At 42.0% G+C, this 18405-nt stretch overlaps 1 protein-coding gene and 1 pseudogene across 1 annotated transcript; one reads left to right on the forward strand and one right to left on the reverse strand.

Moving 5' to 3' along the window:
• Positions 1-254: 254 nt before the first annotated feature.
• LOC580073 lies at positions 255-4072 on the reverse strand (annotated as a pseudogene).
• Positions 4073-10248: 6176 nt separating this feature from the next.
• Positions 10249-13309, forward strand: LOC763900 (cytochrome P450 2J2-like). Its single transcript, XM_001200025.3, has 4 exons — positions 10249-10638; positions 10862-11469; positions 11782-12109; positions 12616-13309. Exons 1-4 carry the CDS (start codon positions 10305-10307, stop codon positions 12792-12794), a joined length of 1449 nt encoding a protein of 482 aa, XP_001200025.2. The 5' UTR covers positions 10249-10304; the 3' UTR covers positions 12795-13309.
• Positions 13310-18405: the final 5096 nt, after the last annotated feature.

Raw genomic sequence — 18405 nt, forward strand, 5'->3', positions numbered from 1 at the left:
TGAATAATTCTTCTTCCGCTGGTAAAAACCTTGGCCAGAAAAGATTAGGGGGAAAATTTCGACTTAAATCTTGCGAGAACTGGTCATCATAATTGTCTCAGAGTTTCTCACAGCTTGGTAATACTAATACGCCCATTACTTAATTTAGCAATAAAAAGATTTGAAAGTAAATTAAGAACTAGAAATCTTTTTTTTTCTCATTAACTGTCTTTCTTTACAGAGGTGTTCTAATAATTATGACCAGCACACACGCATACACTTTATATTCAGTCATGTATGAGTTGAGAAAAATCTGTTAAAACTACTAAGTTGCGAAAATGATAGCTTGATAAAGACATGAAGGTGAGCCCACGAAGGATAATGAACAACTGAAATTAGTCGTAACAGCTGCTGTTTTGGGCTTCTCTACTGCATACGGGTGATATTCATCGTTCAGTGGCACAAATCTTGTAGCTTTCTGGAGGCATCGTTAGACCAGGGTGACCTCGCATGCTGTGGGTTGGTTGGTCGGGAGGAAGCTTGAATTCGAATTGCTGGAAGAGGTTGGTAAAGAGCAAAAATGTCTCCATCATGGCGAGTTGCATACCCAGACAATCACGGCGGCCTGACAGGAGAGGAAATAAAACAAGAACTTAAAAACCGATCTTACCTTCAATTTTCCACAATTGATCCCTCTCACTTTTTCAAGACAATTTTCGTTTTGGAAGAAAATTGACAGTTCCTATTCCTGACAGAAAACTCTGTTTTCAAGGGCAAATTCGTCGAGGTTTCCGGGAAATGATATACGACCTAAAAATCAAGCTGATTTTGCTTATGTCTCGTAAACCTACACGTATATAGGCACTATAAGCCCACCGATTTCATTTTTTCCTAGAACGTCGGTCATAATATTAGGAAAATGAAATCACTGGTTTGATGGCGTTGATGTTTGGTAGATGATATAAGCGTCGACTAATCGCGGGACGCTGGTTAGGAAGACGTAGGTGAATAATTCTGCAGGTTTTTAGTTATAAATAGGTGAGAGTAAATAACAACAACTTTAATTGGCGCCAATAACAGTGAGGGCATGTATACGTCTTAAATGCTAAATAATCTACACTAATCGACTTCTATTCATACCGGGATATCGTTTTTAAAAATATATATAAACAGGTGATGATTGACTTTTAATGATTAGTTTCAGAGCTGAAACTTCTTCCCGTTATACTATTCTACGTATCCTACCAGTGCTAAATGGCATCCAAGCCTCGTTCTTCACGACTGTTTGACCATCAGCACTGAGAAATCTGTTCGGGTTGAATAGGTATGGATCACACCACTCCTTGGGATCATGATGAACAGCCCACAGGTTAGGGACAACGATGGTCCCCTTGGGAATAGTATAAGGTCCAAGGGAGGCATCTGCAGACGTCATGTGAGGCAGGGAGATCGGGACGACCGGACGGAGGCGCATAATCTCCATCAATGTGGCGTCGCAGTAGGGAAGATTCGGGCGGTCACTGGTGTCTGGTTGTCGGCCACGCCCAACAACTGCATCTAACTCATTTTGTACCTGTTGAGATAAACATAACGAATGTTGAATTCGAGGACTCTTAATTCACCCGTATTTTATCAACATTTTGAAAATGTTCCTGATAGATAAATTATGTTAAAATGTATGACATCCGTAGGTTTGATAGTACAAAATGCACGATATCAATCGCTTGAAAGAGGATAATAGAGAAAGAGGGATGGAAAGAAACTCCCCCATCACAATTTACTTCTTGCCTCCCCTGAAAACTCCTCTAGTGAATTAATTTGTTTCACCAAGATTATTACACAGTTAGGCATATCACTGTTCTGAATAAATCATGGATTTTAAAATTAGGATATTAGGCTTATCGTCGCCCCGGAAACGGCTTCCATCATAATGCAAGATTTATTTTAGTACCTTCCTTTGTACGTCTGAGTGAACAGAAAGGAAGAGCAACGCCCATGAAGTAACCACCGCTGTGGTATCTGTACCAGCGGTGAAAAAATCCAGTACAATTCTCCCAAAATCCTCCAGGGTGTATTCTTTGGAGATGTCGTCTGCCAAGAATGCGTCAACGAAGTCCCGGATGTTGTCTTTCTGGAAAGTTTCTCAGTGGAAGTAGAGTTGAGCGTGAATAAACTTATTTTGCTTGATCATCATATCTCGGTAAGGTTTGTACCATGGAGTGTGGATGAGTGGTTCGAATACATTTACTGGATCATTGTCGGAAACAAAGGCAAAAATGTCCACCATTACTTGTAGAATTTCAATAAACTCGGCGTCGTCGTATTCATAGCGGCGACCAAAAATGAGTTGAGCCATGACATTAGCAGTTGCTTTGTTCAACACAGCCGATGGATCCATGGGTTCGCCATGTAGAGCCTTGATTTCCTCAGCCAGATAACGAGCCTCAAGGTTGATCTGAGGGACAAGGCTCTTCTTACCAAAGCCGAAGGAGCGAAGAGCAGGAAGAGAGAATTTCCGTAAGTCAACCCATGACTTGCCATTGCTCCAGACAATGGAAGCTATATGCATACGAAAGATACAGGAAATCGATTGAACAATAAATGATAATACTAGATATGTGAGACTACATTTATTGCTGTAAATGGATGACAAGAGCAAAGGCCATATCCTTAAACCTACCCCCTCCCCTAATAAAAAAAAAACCATGACTCTTAACTCATAATGGCCTATTTTCTATCAATTCAGTTCAACCCAACAGTAGCTCTAAATCACGTTTAACAAAGGGACACTTAGACCCTATACCTGTATACCAACGTCCTTTCTTAAAACGCATTTGAACAAAAAATCAAGCCAAACTTCAGGTTTAAATTTAAGTCGAATACGGGCGATACTCATTTGTCAACACAAAAAGCTTCGATGTTTTACGTTTACAGCGTTTGTAAACAGGATCCCTCAAGAACCCAGTGCCAAAAAGTATATTTACTGGCGGGAGGCATAAGAAAATAAAAAGTTACCTGTGCCGGGGTCTAATTTTCCGTTTAAAAGAATAAACTTAGACCTCGGTCCAACTTTCTTTTTAAACCCGTTTTGGACAAGAGCTTTTTGGAAACGCCCCCTCTCAAAAAATGAAGTGGAAGCTGTTATTACCAATCATGTGAAAGACAATGTTTTTTTGAATTGTGCTATTTAATTCGCTTGTTTCTTTTTCTTTCTCTCTCTTTCTCTCTCTTTCTCTCTCTTTCTCTCTCTCTCCCTCTCTCTCGCCCCCTCCCCCTTTATCCGTTGTTAATCAAATGCTATTGCTGCTTTCATATGGAATTCCAAATGAATTAGATAAAAAGCGTTAATTTCCATGTAGGGAAGAGGATGAACTATTATCGCCTTCTCAATGGTCATTATAGATATCAGGCGCGGATTTTTTCAAGGGGGGGGGGGGGGTCTATCGGGCCGAAAATTTCGCAACGACTCAGCCAGCCGCTGAATAAGCGGGGGGGGGGGGGGGGGGGGGGTTAAGAGGACACTTTTTTTGGGTCTCGAAATTTGCAAATTTGACATTTTGCTCCGTTGGGGGGGGGGGGGGGGTAAGGTCAACTTTTTTAGGTCAGCCATTGGTATATTTTTTTTTCTTCTTTTTTAATAATTTTTTTAAAAAAAAACCAAAGGGGGGGGGGGGCTTTTCCTCAAAAATGCACACATAAAAATACCGAAGGGGAGGGGGGGGGATTTAACCCCCCAACCCCCCCCCCCCCCCCCCCACCGTGGACGCGCCTGATGGATATTATCGGTAAATTTGTCAATTCTTGGCGTTATCTATAAGATTGTTGGTAAATAGATTTCCTTTTTGTAATTGTTTGTCGGAAAATTAATATATATATATTCTGGAACACCCGTTGTCATGTCAGAGTTGAGAATTCTCTCACTTTTATATATTTATTTGTTATTTGTTGTTTGTTGTTTTGTGCGGCTCCTCCCCCTTCAGTTAAAGCTATTTAACGGCGCACCCATTTCCATGTACTTGTATGTTATTAAAAACTGTATACGTTACCTTTCTTTTTAGCGTCTGGTATTGTCCAGTTAATTGGTCCTGGCACAGATCGGTCTGAATAGAATTCTCCTGATTTTACCAAAGCTTGTTTCACGCTTTCCCTGTCATTCAATACAACAAAGAGAAACGGGCCTCGCCGAATACTGAAAACATGTCCAGTGGCGGATCCAGGGGGGGGGGGCCGAAACGGCCGCGGCCCCCCTATTGGCGGCGCAAAAAAAAGAAAAAAAAAAGAGGAAGAAAAGAAGAGAAAAAAAAGGAGAAGAGGAGAAGAAAAAAGGAGAAGAGAAAAGAAGGGAGAAGGGAAAAGAAAAGGGAAGAGAAGAGAAAAGTGAAAATGAAAGATAAAGAAGAAAGCCCAACTCCCCCCCCCCCCCCCCCCTCCCTCCCGCTCCGGGGTCGGAGGAACCGAATTTGTGTTCCTAAAAATTCCGATAAAGAGTTACTTTTTCACGCAACAAAGTCCGGCCCGTAATACACAAAATCCGGCCCGTACTGACTTACACCGGAGATAGAGGGGTACGTGCTTTCAAAGAGAGGGAACATTGTGCGTACCCTATACTGAGCGGGTGGGGGGGGGGGGGGGAGAGAGAAAAGTCGGTGAGAAAGGGGGGAAAGACAAGGAAATGGCGCTAAGTGACAGTAGCGACGGATAAGGGAAAACTTGAATCGGGAGATTTGGGGTCATTCCAGAAGGCTTGGCAAACGTTATTGAATAGAGGGGGCCGGGCCTGCCGCATAAAATCTCGAGCCGCGGATTCAAAGTTAAACGTAAAAAACAGCCCCTGCGCTACAAAGGTCATCACTCTTTAGTGAGAAATTTGAAAAGGGCACAATATTTTTGATGTCTTTTAAAAAGAAGCTATATACTCAACAGTCAAATTTTAAATTAACGGTAGGGCCGCTTCATAACTCTTATTTTGCCCTTCATTTGGATTCAGCTCATACCAACTCGCTTATGCTTGTATTTGAACTCATGTTGGTAGTAATCATGGACAGGGGCGGCAATCCTGGGCCCGATAGGGAGACATGTCCCCCAGGAAATTTAGAAATATAGCTAGAAAGAAACATAGCGGAATTTTCTAGAATGCATAATTTCAACATTGCAAAATCTTGCTTGGTCGCTACGCCCCGGCCCTCGCCCGATTACACAAAACTATATTGAAAATAGAGAACGGTACAACGAATCGTCTTCTTTCTCTAATAGTTTAATGAAATGTCAAAGCTTCCGCGTTTCGCTCGGTCGGGGGGGGGGGGGGGGGCAACTAAAATCAGACAAGGAATGGTAAAACGAATCGTCTTTTTGTCTATAATAATTTAATGAAACGTCAGAAGTTTACGCGCTATGCGCGGGCGGGGGGGGGGAACTGAATTCAAACAAGGATTAAGAGACGAGAATGGAGCAACGAATCATCTTCTTTCTCTAATAATTTAATGAAACGTCAAAGCTTCCGCGCTTCCCGCGAGAGGAGGAAAACTGAATTCAAACAAGGATTAAGAGACGAGAATGGTACAACGATTAGTCTTCCTCCTCTAATATTGTAATAAAACGTCAAAGCTTACGCGCTACGCGCGGACGGGGAAAAACTGAATTCAGACAAGGATTAAGAGTCGAGAATGGTACAAAGAATTGTCTCCTTTCCCTTATAATTTAATGAAACGACAAAGCTTCCGCGCTTCGCGCGGAAGGGGGGGGGGGGGGGAAACTCAATTCAGACAAGGATTAAGAGTCGTGAACGGTACAACGAATCGCCTTCTTTCTCTAATAATTTAATCAAACATCAAAGCTTCCGCGCTTCGCGCGGGAGGGGGGGGGGGGGGCACTCAATTCAGACAAGGATAAGGAGTCGAGGACGGTACAAAGAATCGTCTTCTTTCTCTAATAATTTCATTAAACTATGAAAGGCCAAAGCTTCCGTGCTTCGCGTGGGAGGGAGGGGGGGGGGGGGTGATTTTAGTCAAGTAATAAGAGTCGAGAATGGTACAACAAATCTTCTTATTTTTCTAATAATTAATGAAACGTTAAAGCTTCCGCGCTTTGCGCGTGAGGGGGAAAACTGAATTTAAACAAGGATTAAGAGACGAGAATGGTACAACGATTCGTCTTCTTCCTCTAATAGTTTGATGAACCGTCATAGCTATCGCGCTACGCGCGGGCGGGGAAAAACTGAATTCAGACAAGGATTAAGAGTCGAGAATAGTACAAAGAATCGTCTCCTTTCCCTTATAATTTAATGAAACGTCAAAGCATCGCGCTTCGCGCGGGAGGGGGGGGGGGCACTCAATTCAGACAAGATAAGGAGTCGAGGACGGTACAAAGAATCGTCTTCTTCTCTCTAATAATTTCATTAAACTATGAAAGGCCAAAGCTTCCGTGCTTCGAGCGGGAGGGAGGGGGCTGAATTTAGTCAAGTAATAAGAGTCGAGGATGGTACAACAAATCTTCTTCTTTCTTTAATAATTAATGAACTTCAAAGCTTCCGCGCTTCGCGCTGGAGGTGAAAAACTGAATTCAAACAAGGATTAAAAGACGAGAATGGTACAATGATTCGTCTTCTTCCTCTAATAATTTTATGAACCGTCAAAGCTTACGCGCTATGCGCGGGCGGGGAAAAACTGAATTAAGACAAGGATTAAGAGTCGAGAATAGTACAAAGAATCGTCTCCTTTCCCTTATAATGTAATGAAACGTCACATCTCCCGCGCTTCGCGCGGGAAGGGGGGGGGGGGAACTCAATTCAGAGAAGGATTAAAAGTCGAAAATGGAACAAACAACGAATCATTTCGCGCGGAAGGGGGGAAAACTGAATTCAGACAAGGATTAAGAGTCGAGAATAGTACAAAGAATCGTCTCCTTTCCCTTATAATTAAAGAAAACGTCAAAGGTTCCGCGCTTGGCGCGGGAGGGGGAGGGGGAGGGGGGGGGGGGAAAACTCAATTCAGAGAAGGATTAAGAGTGAAAAATGGAACAACGAATCATCTTTCTCTAATAATTTCATTAAACTACGAAAGGCCAAAGTTTCCGTGCTTCGCGCGGGAGGGGGGGAAAACTGAAATCAAACAAGGATTAAGAGTCGAGAATGGTACAACAAATCTTCTTTTTTTCTCTAATAATATTAATGAAAGGCCAAAGCTTCCGCGCTTCGCGCGGGCGGGAGGAAACTGAATTCAGACAAGGATTAAGAGTCGAGAATGGTACAACAAATCGTCTTCTTTCTCTAACAATTAAAGAAAGGTCAAAGCTTCCGCGCTTCGCGCGTGGGTAATGGGGGGGGGGGGGGGGGGAGGGAATAGAAAACTGCCCCGAATATGAGTTTTGATATCTTTTCTAGTTTATTTTGGTAATAAATAACACTTTAACAAAATACATATTATGCTCAAATTGTTGCTCGGTCGCCCTTCGCCTCACTATTTCGAATTGTGAAACCAGAAAATTACTTTTCGGGCAAGAGGCTATGCCCCCCTCCCCCCTCCCCTCCCCCCCCCCCCCCCCCGATGAAAATGTCAAAAATTGTACCGGTATGGTGCTTCTAATAATTATGACCTTGTCAGTATTGGTATGTTGAGTTGAAAAAACGGTCTGCGCAATTTTCAAATTTCCGGCCCCCCCTATTGGAAAATCCTGGATCCGCGCCTGAGGTCCATACTTTTTGGCCAACTCTACGTAAGCTTCATGAACATGACCCGATTTGAATCGATATCCGATAATGGGGAGCGTCCATGGACCGGGTGGAAGGTGTTTGGGACGCCTAACGAACCAGAAACAGATGAGAAACACCAAAGCTCCAAGTAATATTGATGTAGATAACAGCGAAAAACATTTTTCTTTTCTCTTACAAACGAATGAGATCCGAAAATTGATACGAAGCGTAAAAGGTCTGTGTATAACGATCGACGCCGAATGAACGTTCTCAAACCATATTGCTGTTCAGTTCTCCAAGATGGCAACATGCAATGAAGCAACATGGGAAAATACGCGACCCTGCATGGATAACTACCATGGCCTAGGAATGTTATGTGTTTTGTTTAAAAACAGGCTAAAGGGCAGAGGGTAGCATGCAGCTAGCGAGTGTTGTAGAAGTTGAGAACGGGGCGGGCATGGGGGATGGATATGGGGATAGACCGAAAACTACGTCTGGCTCCACTGGCCGCCGCTATACAGAAGCATGCAGTGCGTCGTATGTGCTAGCTATGGGGAGGTAACGTATGTGTATCAGTGGAGGGGTGGAGTGACAACTCCCCCCCCCCCCACATCCAACGCACTGATACCCTGAGGCGTATATAATTCTTCCTGGCTCAGCCCCCTCAAAATTATTGTTGGCTCATATTACGCCAAGGCGTCAAAGAGTAATTGCCAATCGCGCGTTTTTTTTGGATTATGACAATACCTTCCCATTATCAGATTTTCCTCAAACTTTTTTTGACCTTTTTCTCTAGTCTTGCCATGCATGCTTTTATTCAAACTGACTTGGTATATACCAGATTGGACTTTGCATTTAGATTGAGTTTGCATGCATGCCCCCTTATTCTTCCGTACCCAACCAATTAATTCCGCCGTCTGTGTATATTCTCTCTGTACCCCACCAATCATGGTGGGGCGAAGAACAATAGGTGTTGATGTCTGAGGCAACTGCCCCAGGTGATTTTTTTTTTTTTTTTTGAATAAATGACACGGCGTAAGAGGGACCTGGTTTGGTGGAGTAAAATGTTCCTATAAAACGAGTTACTAGTATAACAGTGCGTCCCAGAAAAAACGAAACCGAGAATTATCGATGTTTAATCATAACTTAATCACAATACTAATTGATAAATGACACAAATTTCATTTTCACTGGCTGCTTGCCGTAGCAACAAACGGAATTAACAAAAGACTTAACTCCGTTTCGTTGACAATCAGCCGTAGACGAAACACTTTATGCATGGCTGATTGTAAGCGAAACGGAGTTAAGTCTTTTGTCAATATTATTATTCTGCTTTTTGCTACGGCAGGCAGCAAGTGAAAACGAATTCGTTTGCTAAAATTATGGAAATGCAAGCACTACTTTAAATAAACAGAACTTTGTCATTCCTTGCTCATTTTTCCTGATTGAGTTGTCATATGAAAGGGTAGAAACTCAACTTGCTATAAATGTGATTTTCTCTTTGCAATTCAGATACCGTCCGCCAAATGACTTTTTGGTTTCCTCTCTTCATATTCATTTTAATCACTCATGCGTAAAATATGCATCATATGAGTTGCATCAAATGAAAGAGGATGATCTAAGCTTCCAAATATGTGTCATTTATTTAATTATAAATGCGACTAAGTTATGATAAAACATCGATAATTCTCGGTTTCGTTTTTTTTGGGGACGCACTGAATAGCGATGTGCAATCGATCAGCAACAAACGTAACCCGTCTTTTAATTCTTATACGCGAACAGGGGATTCATAGTAGCAATTGAAAGAACAATTATTGAACAAAAAGAAACTGGAGATCGAGTATACTACAATTTCGAACACTGCCTGCCACACGCTGCACTTTGACACGAAGTATGTGATGGGTAAAGCTCATTTTACATCTATAAAAGAGGGAGAAAAAAAACATAATAACTTCCCAGGCCATCGTCATAACATCTAGGGGTCTTCCTGACGTACTATTCATTTACACATTACAAAATAATATATGTAAGAAATAAACCACCACGGTCTCCCGCGCCAAAACTTGAATGATCAATTATCAAAAACTTTATTCTGATGTCTAGACATTCACTTTAATTCTTCAAAGGTGATAATGTCTGCAAATCATGTGAAAAGAAAGAATATCTTGATTGTATTATTATCATAATATATCCCTTATCATTAATAACAATGATTACATATAATATATGTACCTACAACAAAATAAAGTGGAGATCGCGTACATACTACAATTTCGAACTCTGTCTGCTACACGCTGCACTTTGATGTCCCCGGACTTTGACATGAAGTACGTACTGGGTGAATGGAGAGAAAAACACAAAATAAATTTCCAGGCCATCGTGATAATATGCGGAGTCATCTTTATATGCCTGTGAAAATGCCAGATCACAGGTCACAGGGTGTTATCAATGCCAGTCTGTTACTTTGAACAGCGCACTGGAGTGTTTGTTATATCAATTTTTATTGGCAATATCGAACATTGGTGTTGTGCGTTGACCTAACAGATTCGTCGCTACGATTTGATGGGATATTATTTACGTACACTATTCATAGTATACTCATCATTTTAATGTCATTTTCATTCGTAAAAGACTAAATATGTTTTTCTTATCATCAACGTCAGTATTACTCGGAGTTTTAGGGTTTCTCTTCTGTTTATGGTTCGTTCGGCGTCCAAAAAACCTTCCACCCGGTCCATGGTCGCTGCCAATCATCGGATACCGATTCGACTCGGGTCTAATTCATGAGGCTTTCGTGGATTTGGCGAGGAAGTATGGGCCCGTTTTCAGCGTTCGGCGAGGCCCGTTTCTCTTTGTTGTCTTGAACGACAGGGCGAGTATGAAACAAGCTCTGGTGAAGTCAGGAGAATTCTTTTCAGACCGATTCGTACCAGGGCATATCAGATGGGGAATTCCAGATGCTGAAAAGAATGGTAAAGTAGGCCTTTATACCGCATCCCGCTTGTGGTTTCTCAAAAAGGCGTATATGAAATTTGTATATAATAAAGTATAACCTTTACGATGTAAAAGGAAACTAACCTTGCAAACGTAGACATTTTTCTTACTTACAAAATTCAATGAGATATGAAGGCAAACAGAGTTGAGGCTGTTTGTGTCTGTATTATTTTAAACCAAATCTGCTTCATCTTCTTACAGCTGCCATTGTTTGGAGTAATGGCAAGCCATGGGATGACCAGCGAAAATTCTCTCTTCCTGCTCTTCGCTCCTTTGGCTTTGGTAAGAAGAGCCTTGTCCCTCAGATCAACCTTGAGGCTCGTTATCTGGCTGAGGAAATCAAGGCTCTACATGGCGAACCCATGGATCCATCGGCTTTGTTGAACAAAGCAACTGCTAACATCATAGTTCAGCTAGTCTTCGGTCGCCGATATGAGTACGACGATCCCGAATTTATTGGAGCTATGCAGGCAATGGTGGATATCTTTAGCCTCGTCTCAGATACTGATCCAGTTAATGTCTTTGAATCACTTGTTCATACTCCGTGGTACAAACCCTACCGCGATTGCACGTTCAAGCTAAGGGACTTCATCATGTCTCATCTCTACAACCATCAAGAAACTTTCCAGAAAGATAATATCCGGGACTTCGTTGACGCGTTCCTAGCACACGACATCTCGAAAGATTACTCCATGGACACGTTCTGGAGGATTGTTTTGGATTTCTTTGCCGCGGGTACTGAAACCACAGCGGTGGTGACGTCATGGGCGATACTCTACCTAGCTGTTTACCCGGATGTTCAGAAGAAGGTATAGAATGATTGATTGATTGATTAATTGAATTATCGATTGATTGATCTTATTCATCAAGTATAAGTACAAGCACTAACATCATGATATCACTAGATCATGGACTTTACAAGACATACGAGAAAGAAAGAGAGAAAGAGAAAGGAGAGAACAAAAGGGAAAGAATGACTGAGAGAGAATAGCTTGACAGGGTGACCTATGAATGCTAAGAACCTGCATAATTATTTACAATAAAGAATAACATTTTCCGACAAGTGAGCAGACATCTTGTTAAAATATGCGTATCGGGTTTTTTTTTTCTTCCACCAATAGGTACAAAGTGAGTTGGATGCAGTTGTTGGGCGTGGCCGACAACCAAACACCAGTGACCGCCCAAACCTTCCCTACTGCGACGCCACCCTGATGGAGGTTATGCGCATCCGTCCAGTCCTCCCGGTCGCTCTGCCTCACATGACGTCTGCAGATGTCTCCATTGGACCTTATACCATACCCAAGGGGACCATCGTTATCCCTAACCTGTGGGCTGTTCATCATGATCCCAAGGAGTGGTGTGATCCTCAGCTATTCAACTCAGACAGATTTCTCAGTGCTGATGGTCAAACAGTCGTGAAGAACGAGGCTTGGATGCCATTCAGCATTGGTAAGATAGCCCGTGTTCTCCTTAGGGAATGAACTCGTTATTGTATATCATCAATCCTCATAAACCGTTCATATTTCGCCCATTTCCTCCCATATGCTATCATAGTAGAGTTCTCCCATGAGAGACAATTAGAGCTTGAAAACAGTTTAAAGTGGGACCAGTATATACTGTATGATCTACACCTGATACTCACAATATTATGCAAGCGTTGTATGGGCAAAAGTAAAAGCAACTCTTTGAAAAAAATGAAAAGTGAAGGGTTTGAGGTATTGATCGTTTTCAAGTCTGTGCCAAAGGTTCTCACATCGTGTTGATAGTTATTTCAATTACTTGTAAGCGAATCCACCATGCGAGGGGGCATTGGGCGGATTGCGTTATAGATTATTGCAGAAATGGTGTCTGCATTCTAGTAAATGACTAAATGACTAATGAGAAAAAGAATGGTTACAATAATTTTCCCATTCATCAATTTACTAGATATCGGCATTTTCCTCCTCTCCTGGCAGGCCGTCGTGATTGCCTGGGTGTGCAACTTGCCAAGATGGAATCATTTTTGCTCTTCACCAACCTCTTCCAGCAATTCGAATTCAAGCTTCCTCCCGACCAACCAACCCACAGCATGCGAGGTCACCCTGGGCTCTCTATGCCTCCAGAAAGCTACAAGATTTGTGCCATTGAACGCTGAGTTTGGCCGCCTTCACGAGTCTAAAACTGCCGTATTGCACAAAAGAGTACATTTTCTGAGAGTTGTCAAAAAGACAAATGGAATCATCCCTCTCATGTCATTGCAGTTAATTCGAAGAATTTTTTGTATAACAATGCAATATAATGATTAAGATTTATATCACCTCTATCAGTAACATGTTGGCTGATAGATTTAGGAATACTTGTTTCAAAGTATTTTGTAATTATAGGAAGAATTTTGCGGTATGGCGACATCAACTTTTTTCCTAGATGAAACTTATGTTCTTTCCTGCTATTATTACTCTTCTGCTTTTGTTTTCTTGTTTTAATGATGATCTGAAATTCGACTATTCACTTTAACTTGGTTTGATATTTCTTTTATAATTACTAGTGATTATCAAGAAAAGTTATTATCAAACTGTATTTGCTTCTCTTATTTTTATTGCATATTGATCAACAATTCACTTGTAACCCATTATGAAAATGTTTGATACTTCTGATACTTTTGCATGTACATTCTCCAAAATTGTGGATTTTATTCCAATAATTTTGATTTCATTTGATTTTATTTATTCGTCCAGCAATTGGTCTTTTTGTATATTTTAATTATAATGATGAGGAGAATACTACTACAACAACTACTACTACTACTACTACTACTACTACTACTACTACTACTACTAATACTACTACTACTACTACTACTACTACTACTACTACTACTACTACTACTACTACTACTACCACTACTACTACCACTGCTGCTACTACTTCTACTACTACTACTACTTTTACTACTACTGCTACTACTACTACTACTACTATACTATTACTACTACTACTATTACTACTACTCCTACTACTACTGCTACTGCTACTACTACTACTATTAATACTACTTCTATATACTACTACTTCTAATACTATACGATACTACTATACTACTACTACTGCTACTACTACTACCAGGGGCGGATCCAGTCGGCGGCAGGGGAGGGGGCCCAATTCGTGAGAAAATATTTAGCGGCGAAATAGCGGGCCGATAATTCGCTCAGTGGGGAGGGGGGGGGGGGGGAGGGGTAGTGAGCACTAATTTATTTATTTTTGGCTCCCGAAAATTTTAAAATCGCGCCGGCCGATAATTTGCTCAGTGAATAAAATCAAATGAAAACAAAATGTATTGAAATGGAATCCACCATGGATCCGCCACTGACTACTACTACTACTACTACTACTACTACTACTACTATTAATACTACTACTACTTCTACTTCTAATAATAATAATATTATTGATAATAACAATGATAATAATTACTAATAATGATGATGACACGTATTCCATAGTCGATATCATACCGAGAATCCAGTACGGAACAAGAAATAATACACATTTTTACCACTTAATATTTATACTGCCTGTACGTCTCCTATACCTAGTATGCTATTCTTGATCTTATATGGTACAGAGAAGATTTAAGTTTGATATGAGGATGAAAAAGGTGGGTCTTTAATTTGCTTAAATGAATAAATATCGTGCCTAATATACTGTAGTGTGCATCTATAATTATGGTACCCAATGTGATACGAGCGGTTAAACCTAAAAATCGTAGCCCTCTCCAATCGCTCACTAAATTATAAAAAAAAGGGCAAGAGATAGTTCCCTGGTCAAATTTAGCCCTTTAGCCTAGGCACGACGATCTAATTCCCTTCGAGGTTTTGGGCATGGTTAACTGTGCTTCCCTACAAAAGGACAAAACATAGTACTAATAAGAACACTAAGTAAAAAAAAAAAATCTTGGAGTTGCCTAAGTTATTATTCAATTGATATTTGCATCGGGGCTGTTATACTGTAACTATACCCAGGGTATTTCTTATTCGATACCAGTGATTTACAAATGTTGCTGAAATGACACGATTTTCCGGTATTTTTTCCATTTTTTTTTGTAAGTCCTGCCTTTTTATGCGTTTGATGGAAAATTAGAAATTCCCAAATTTACAGTGGAGTGAAAAATATGCTTATTTAGAAGCTTTCATGTCAGGGCCTGCAAAACGGCTGGGCTCAGGCAGTGGCGGATCCAGGGGAAAAAATCATGTAAAATCACGTGATTTTTACCTTTTTTGGGGGTTGGGTCCCCCCCCCCCCTGGCGCTCAAGGGGGGGGGGGTGCAAATTGAATTTTTTTTGAGGATCCAAAAAATAAAATATGTGCTCACTACCCCCCCCCCCCCCCCCCCCCCCCACCCACTGAGCGAATTTTTGGCCGGCGCGTTTTTCAAATTTTCGGGAGCAAAAAAAAAAAAAAAGTTGGGCCCCCTTCCCTAAGAAATCCTGGATCCGCGCCTGGGCTCAGGGGCTCGAGCCCCCCTCACTTTCTGAAAAAATATGTTACAGACAAAAAGAAAGATAGAGAGAGAGAAACAAAAAGTGAACTGCCAATGTCACAAAATAATGAGGTATCAAAATATGCCCATCTGGCCGTAAATTACATACCTAAAACCCCAAGCTTCCTGGGGGCTCTGCCTCCTAGACCCCACCAATGGCCCTAAGGCGGGCCCCTGGATGCTTATCTGACCGTAATTAAATACCTAAAACCCCTGAGCTTCCGGGAGCTCTGCCCCCTGGACCCCACCAACGGCCCTAAGGCAGGCCCCTGGATGCTTATCTGACCGTAGTTAAATATCTAAAAGCTCTGAGCTACAGGGGGCTCTACCCCCGGACCATAGTGGCCTTAAAGAGGGACCCTGGATGCTCATCTAACCGTAATTAAATACATAAAACATCTGATCTTTTGGGGCTCTGCCCCCTGGACTCCCCGCAATTAGTGACCTGCCAGTGTCACATATTAGGTATCTAAATATGCTTATCTGACCGTAATTTAATACCTAAAAGGCCTGAGCTTCCGGGGGCTCAGCCCCTTGATCCCTTGCCTGGGCTCAGGCCCATGACCCCGCGCCAATTTACGCTCTACCTGATCTTTAATACTCCACTTTGAAAAACGTTCCGCAGGGCCTGCATGTAAAGTGTAAGAGTGATGCAGATTTTTCTTCTGCCCCCCTCCTTCCAAACGTTTTTGCTCATTACGCCACTGTCCCTGGAAGGTGAGCTCCCTGGAATGTTCCCCCTCCCCCTCCTCCACTCCCCCTCCCCCTCCCCCTACTCCCCCCTCCCCCCCAATCCCAAACTGCTTCCGGCGCGCCTGGGGCGGGGGTAAGGGGGATAAGGAGCAGTATTTTTATGTCACCAATTCGTGACAATTATTTAGAGGCGAATATCTGACAGCTGGTGAATAAGCGGGGAGATGGGGGGGGGGGGGGGGGGGGGGGGGTAAGGAGCACTACTTTTTATTTCGTTTTGCCCAATTCGTGAGAAAATAGTTGGCGGGGAATATCAACCAGCTGGTGAATAAGCGGGGGGGGGGGGGGTAAGCACTATTTTTTCCCCTAGACAATCGCCCCCGGCCCCCCACTCAGAGGTCGGAATGACCGCATGCGTGTTGCCAAAATGTCCGGTAAAGGGGTACTTTTCGTGCGACAAAGTCCGGCCCGAGAATTGTAAAAAAAGGGGTGTATTTGACTTTTCACCCGGAGATTTCTTTAAAAAGGGGGTGTTTTTCTTTTTTTTCTCTCATCTCGTTGGACTCCTGAGAAATTATTCCGAATTTAGGGGGGTACATTGAGCATTTTTCCTGATTTAGGGGGGTCTCCAAGGCAGGAAAAGCCCGCGAAAAGCCCGCGAAAGGGGGGTTCGGAAATGTTGGCAGGCCTCAGATAGGGGGTGCTTTCAAAAAGAGGGTACGAGCATATGCGTACCCTAAATAACACTGAGTGGGGGGGGGGGGGGGCCGGGCAATCGCCCCCTTGAAAATTACCCTCAAGGAGTACAACACCCCGGAAAATCAGCCCCCGGAAGACAACTCCCAAGGACCATACTCCGCGGAAAAATTAATAATAATAATAATAATAATAATAGCCTAATAGTCCACTCCAAATTTTATTAAACCGAAACGGAAATTCTTTTTGCCCAATTGATCATGAGCCCGGCAGCCACTGAGCAGCGCCAGATCGACGTTGCTCTATCCCTTATTGTTGAACGCCAAACAAGGTAGCAACAACTCCCATCTTTTAACGTCTTTTGGTATGACGCGGCCGGGTTTCGAACCCACGACCTCCCGGTTGTGAGGCGGACGCTCTACTGACTGAGCCAACACTCCGGCATTACTCCCCAAGTACAACCACCCCCTCCCCACCCCGAGGACAATTACCCCCGTGGACAATCACCCCCCCCCCCATAAAAATTGTGCTTTTATTAAAACCAAATTAATATCAGGGTAGGGGGGGTTGTCCTAGGTATTTTCAGGGGTGTGCGGGTAATTATCCTCGGGGAGGGGGGGGGGGAGGGGTAATATTCCGCGCGGCCTTTTGCAAATTAATGATATCGTATATAAGACTCTCATATTTAAAAGAAGATTTTTTTTCAAGAATATATATCAGTCAATGTGATTCCCCTTGTAGCTTTCTTACAGTAAATGCACAGTACGTAGTTGCTCCAATATGGAAAAAGGTTCCAGATTATATTGATAATAATTTATGACGAAGGAGACAACGCTGTACTTTGAGTACGCTCATATATTTGGTAGTGGTGGCAGTCTTTGTATTATTTTTTTTATTCCTGCGCCTCAAATTTTATATTATTTGATCTAAATTTCAAGAGGTAAATTGAATTTCCAGGTCTTTCTTTCTTTTGTAAATATGAAACAGAAAATTGAATTTAAAAAAGCAGAGAACTTGAGAAAGGTAAACTGAGCTCCCACTTTAGGAAATGGACACTTTTTTCTTGTATAATTTTGGTCCCTTGGTATTTAATAAACTGTATACTTTCTTATTGTCAATTATGTTATTCTATTGTTAATATTACTGTATTTCAGTGGAGGATCTCCTTGACGAGACCAGTCTCGGTTTTCTTACATGATATTAAACGTTGATGCATGTCAAGGTGAGCTTACTGTACAAAATGTAACTGACTAGAATGAGGCATTTGTGTTGTGCTGTTTTGTGTTGTGTTGTCCTGTGTTGTACCCGACTACCGTGTTCTGTATACATCCATTTACTTTATTGATTATTGTAAATATGCGATGTCGTTGATTTTTATTTTAAATAGACCAGTTCACGGTTAGCACATTACTGCAATGACCCCGAATAACCACAGATCTTAAAAACATGAAGAGGTCCCACTTTTTACATTTTGAAATAATCACTCCTACAACGATGGAGGTGCTATATAAATAGCCTTTGTTTCCCCTTTTCAAAGAATACTTCCACCTGTGTATCATGGATGGCACTGAATGTGCATGAATGAATAATGTTACATAACTTTCATGAACACGTATCCAGTATTTCGTCTACGTGTATTTCAAAATTTGTTCTGCAATGACCTTTATCTGCTCATGCTCAGACTGCAACCGTGAACTGGCTTATTATTAAAAAAAAAAAAAAAAAAAAAAATTTCTTACAAAAGGTCTGTAGTAGCTGTCTGTGACCGCCTTCATTTTCACTTAATACAGTGCTTTACTTTACTCTATGTTCTCCACATCTCGCTGGCCTGCAGCAGTTG

Source organism: Strongylocentrotus purpuratus, unplaced genomic scaffold (assembly GCF_000002235.5).
Source record: "Strongylocentrotus purpuratus isolate Spur 01 unplaced genomic scaffold, Spur_5.0 spur5_scaffold_15, whole genome shotgun sequence".
Taxonomy (NCBI): domain Eukaryota; kingdom Metazoa; phylum Echinodermata; class Echinoidea; order Camarodonta; family Strongylocentrotidae; genus Strongylocentrotus; species Strongylocentrotus purpuratus.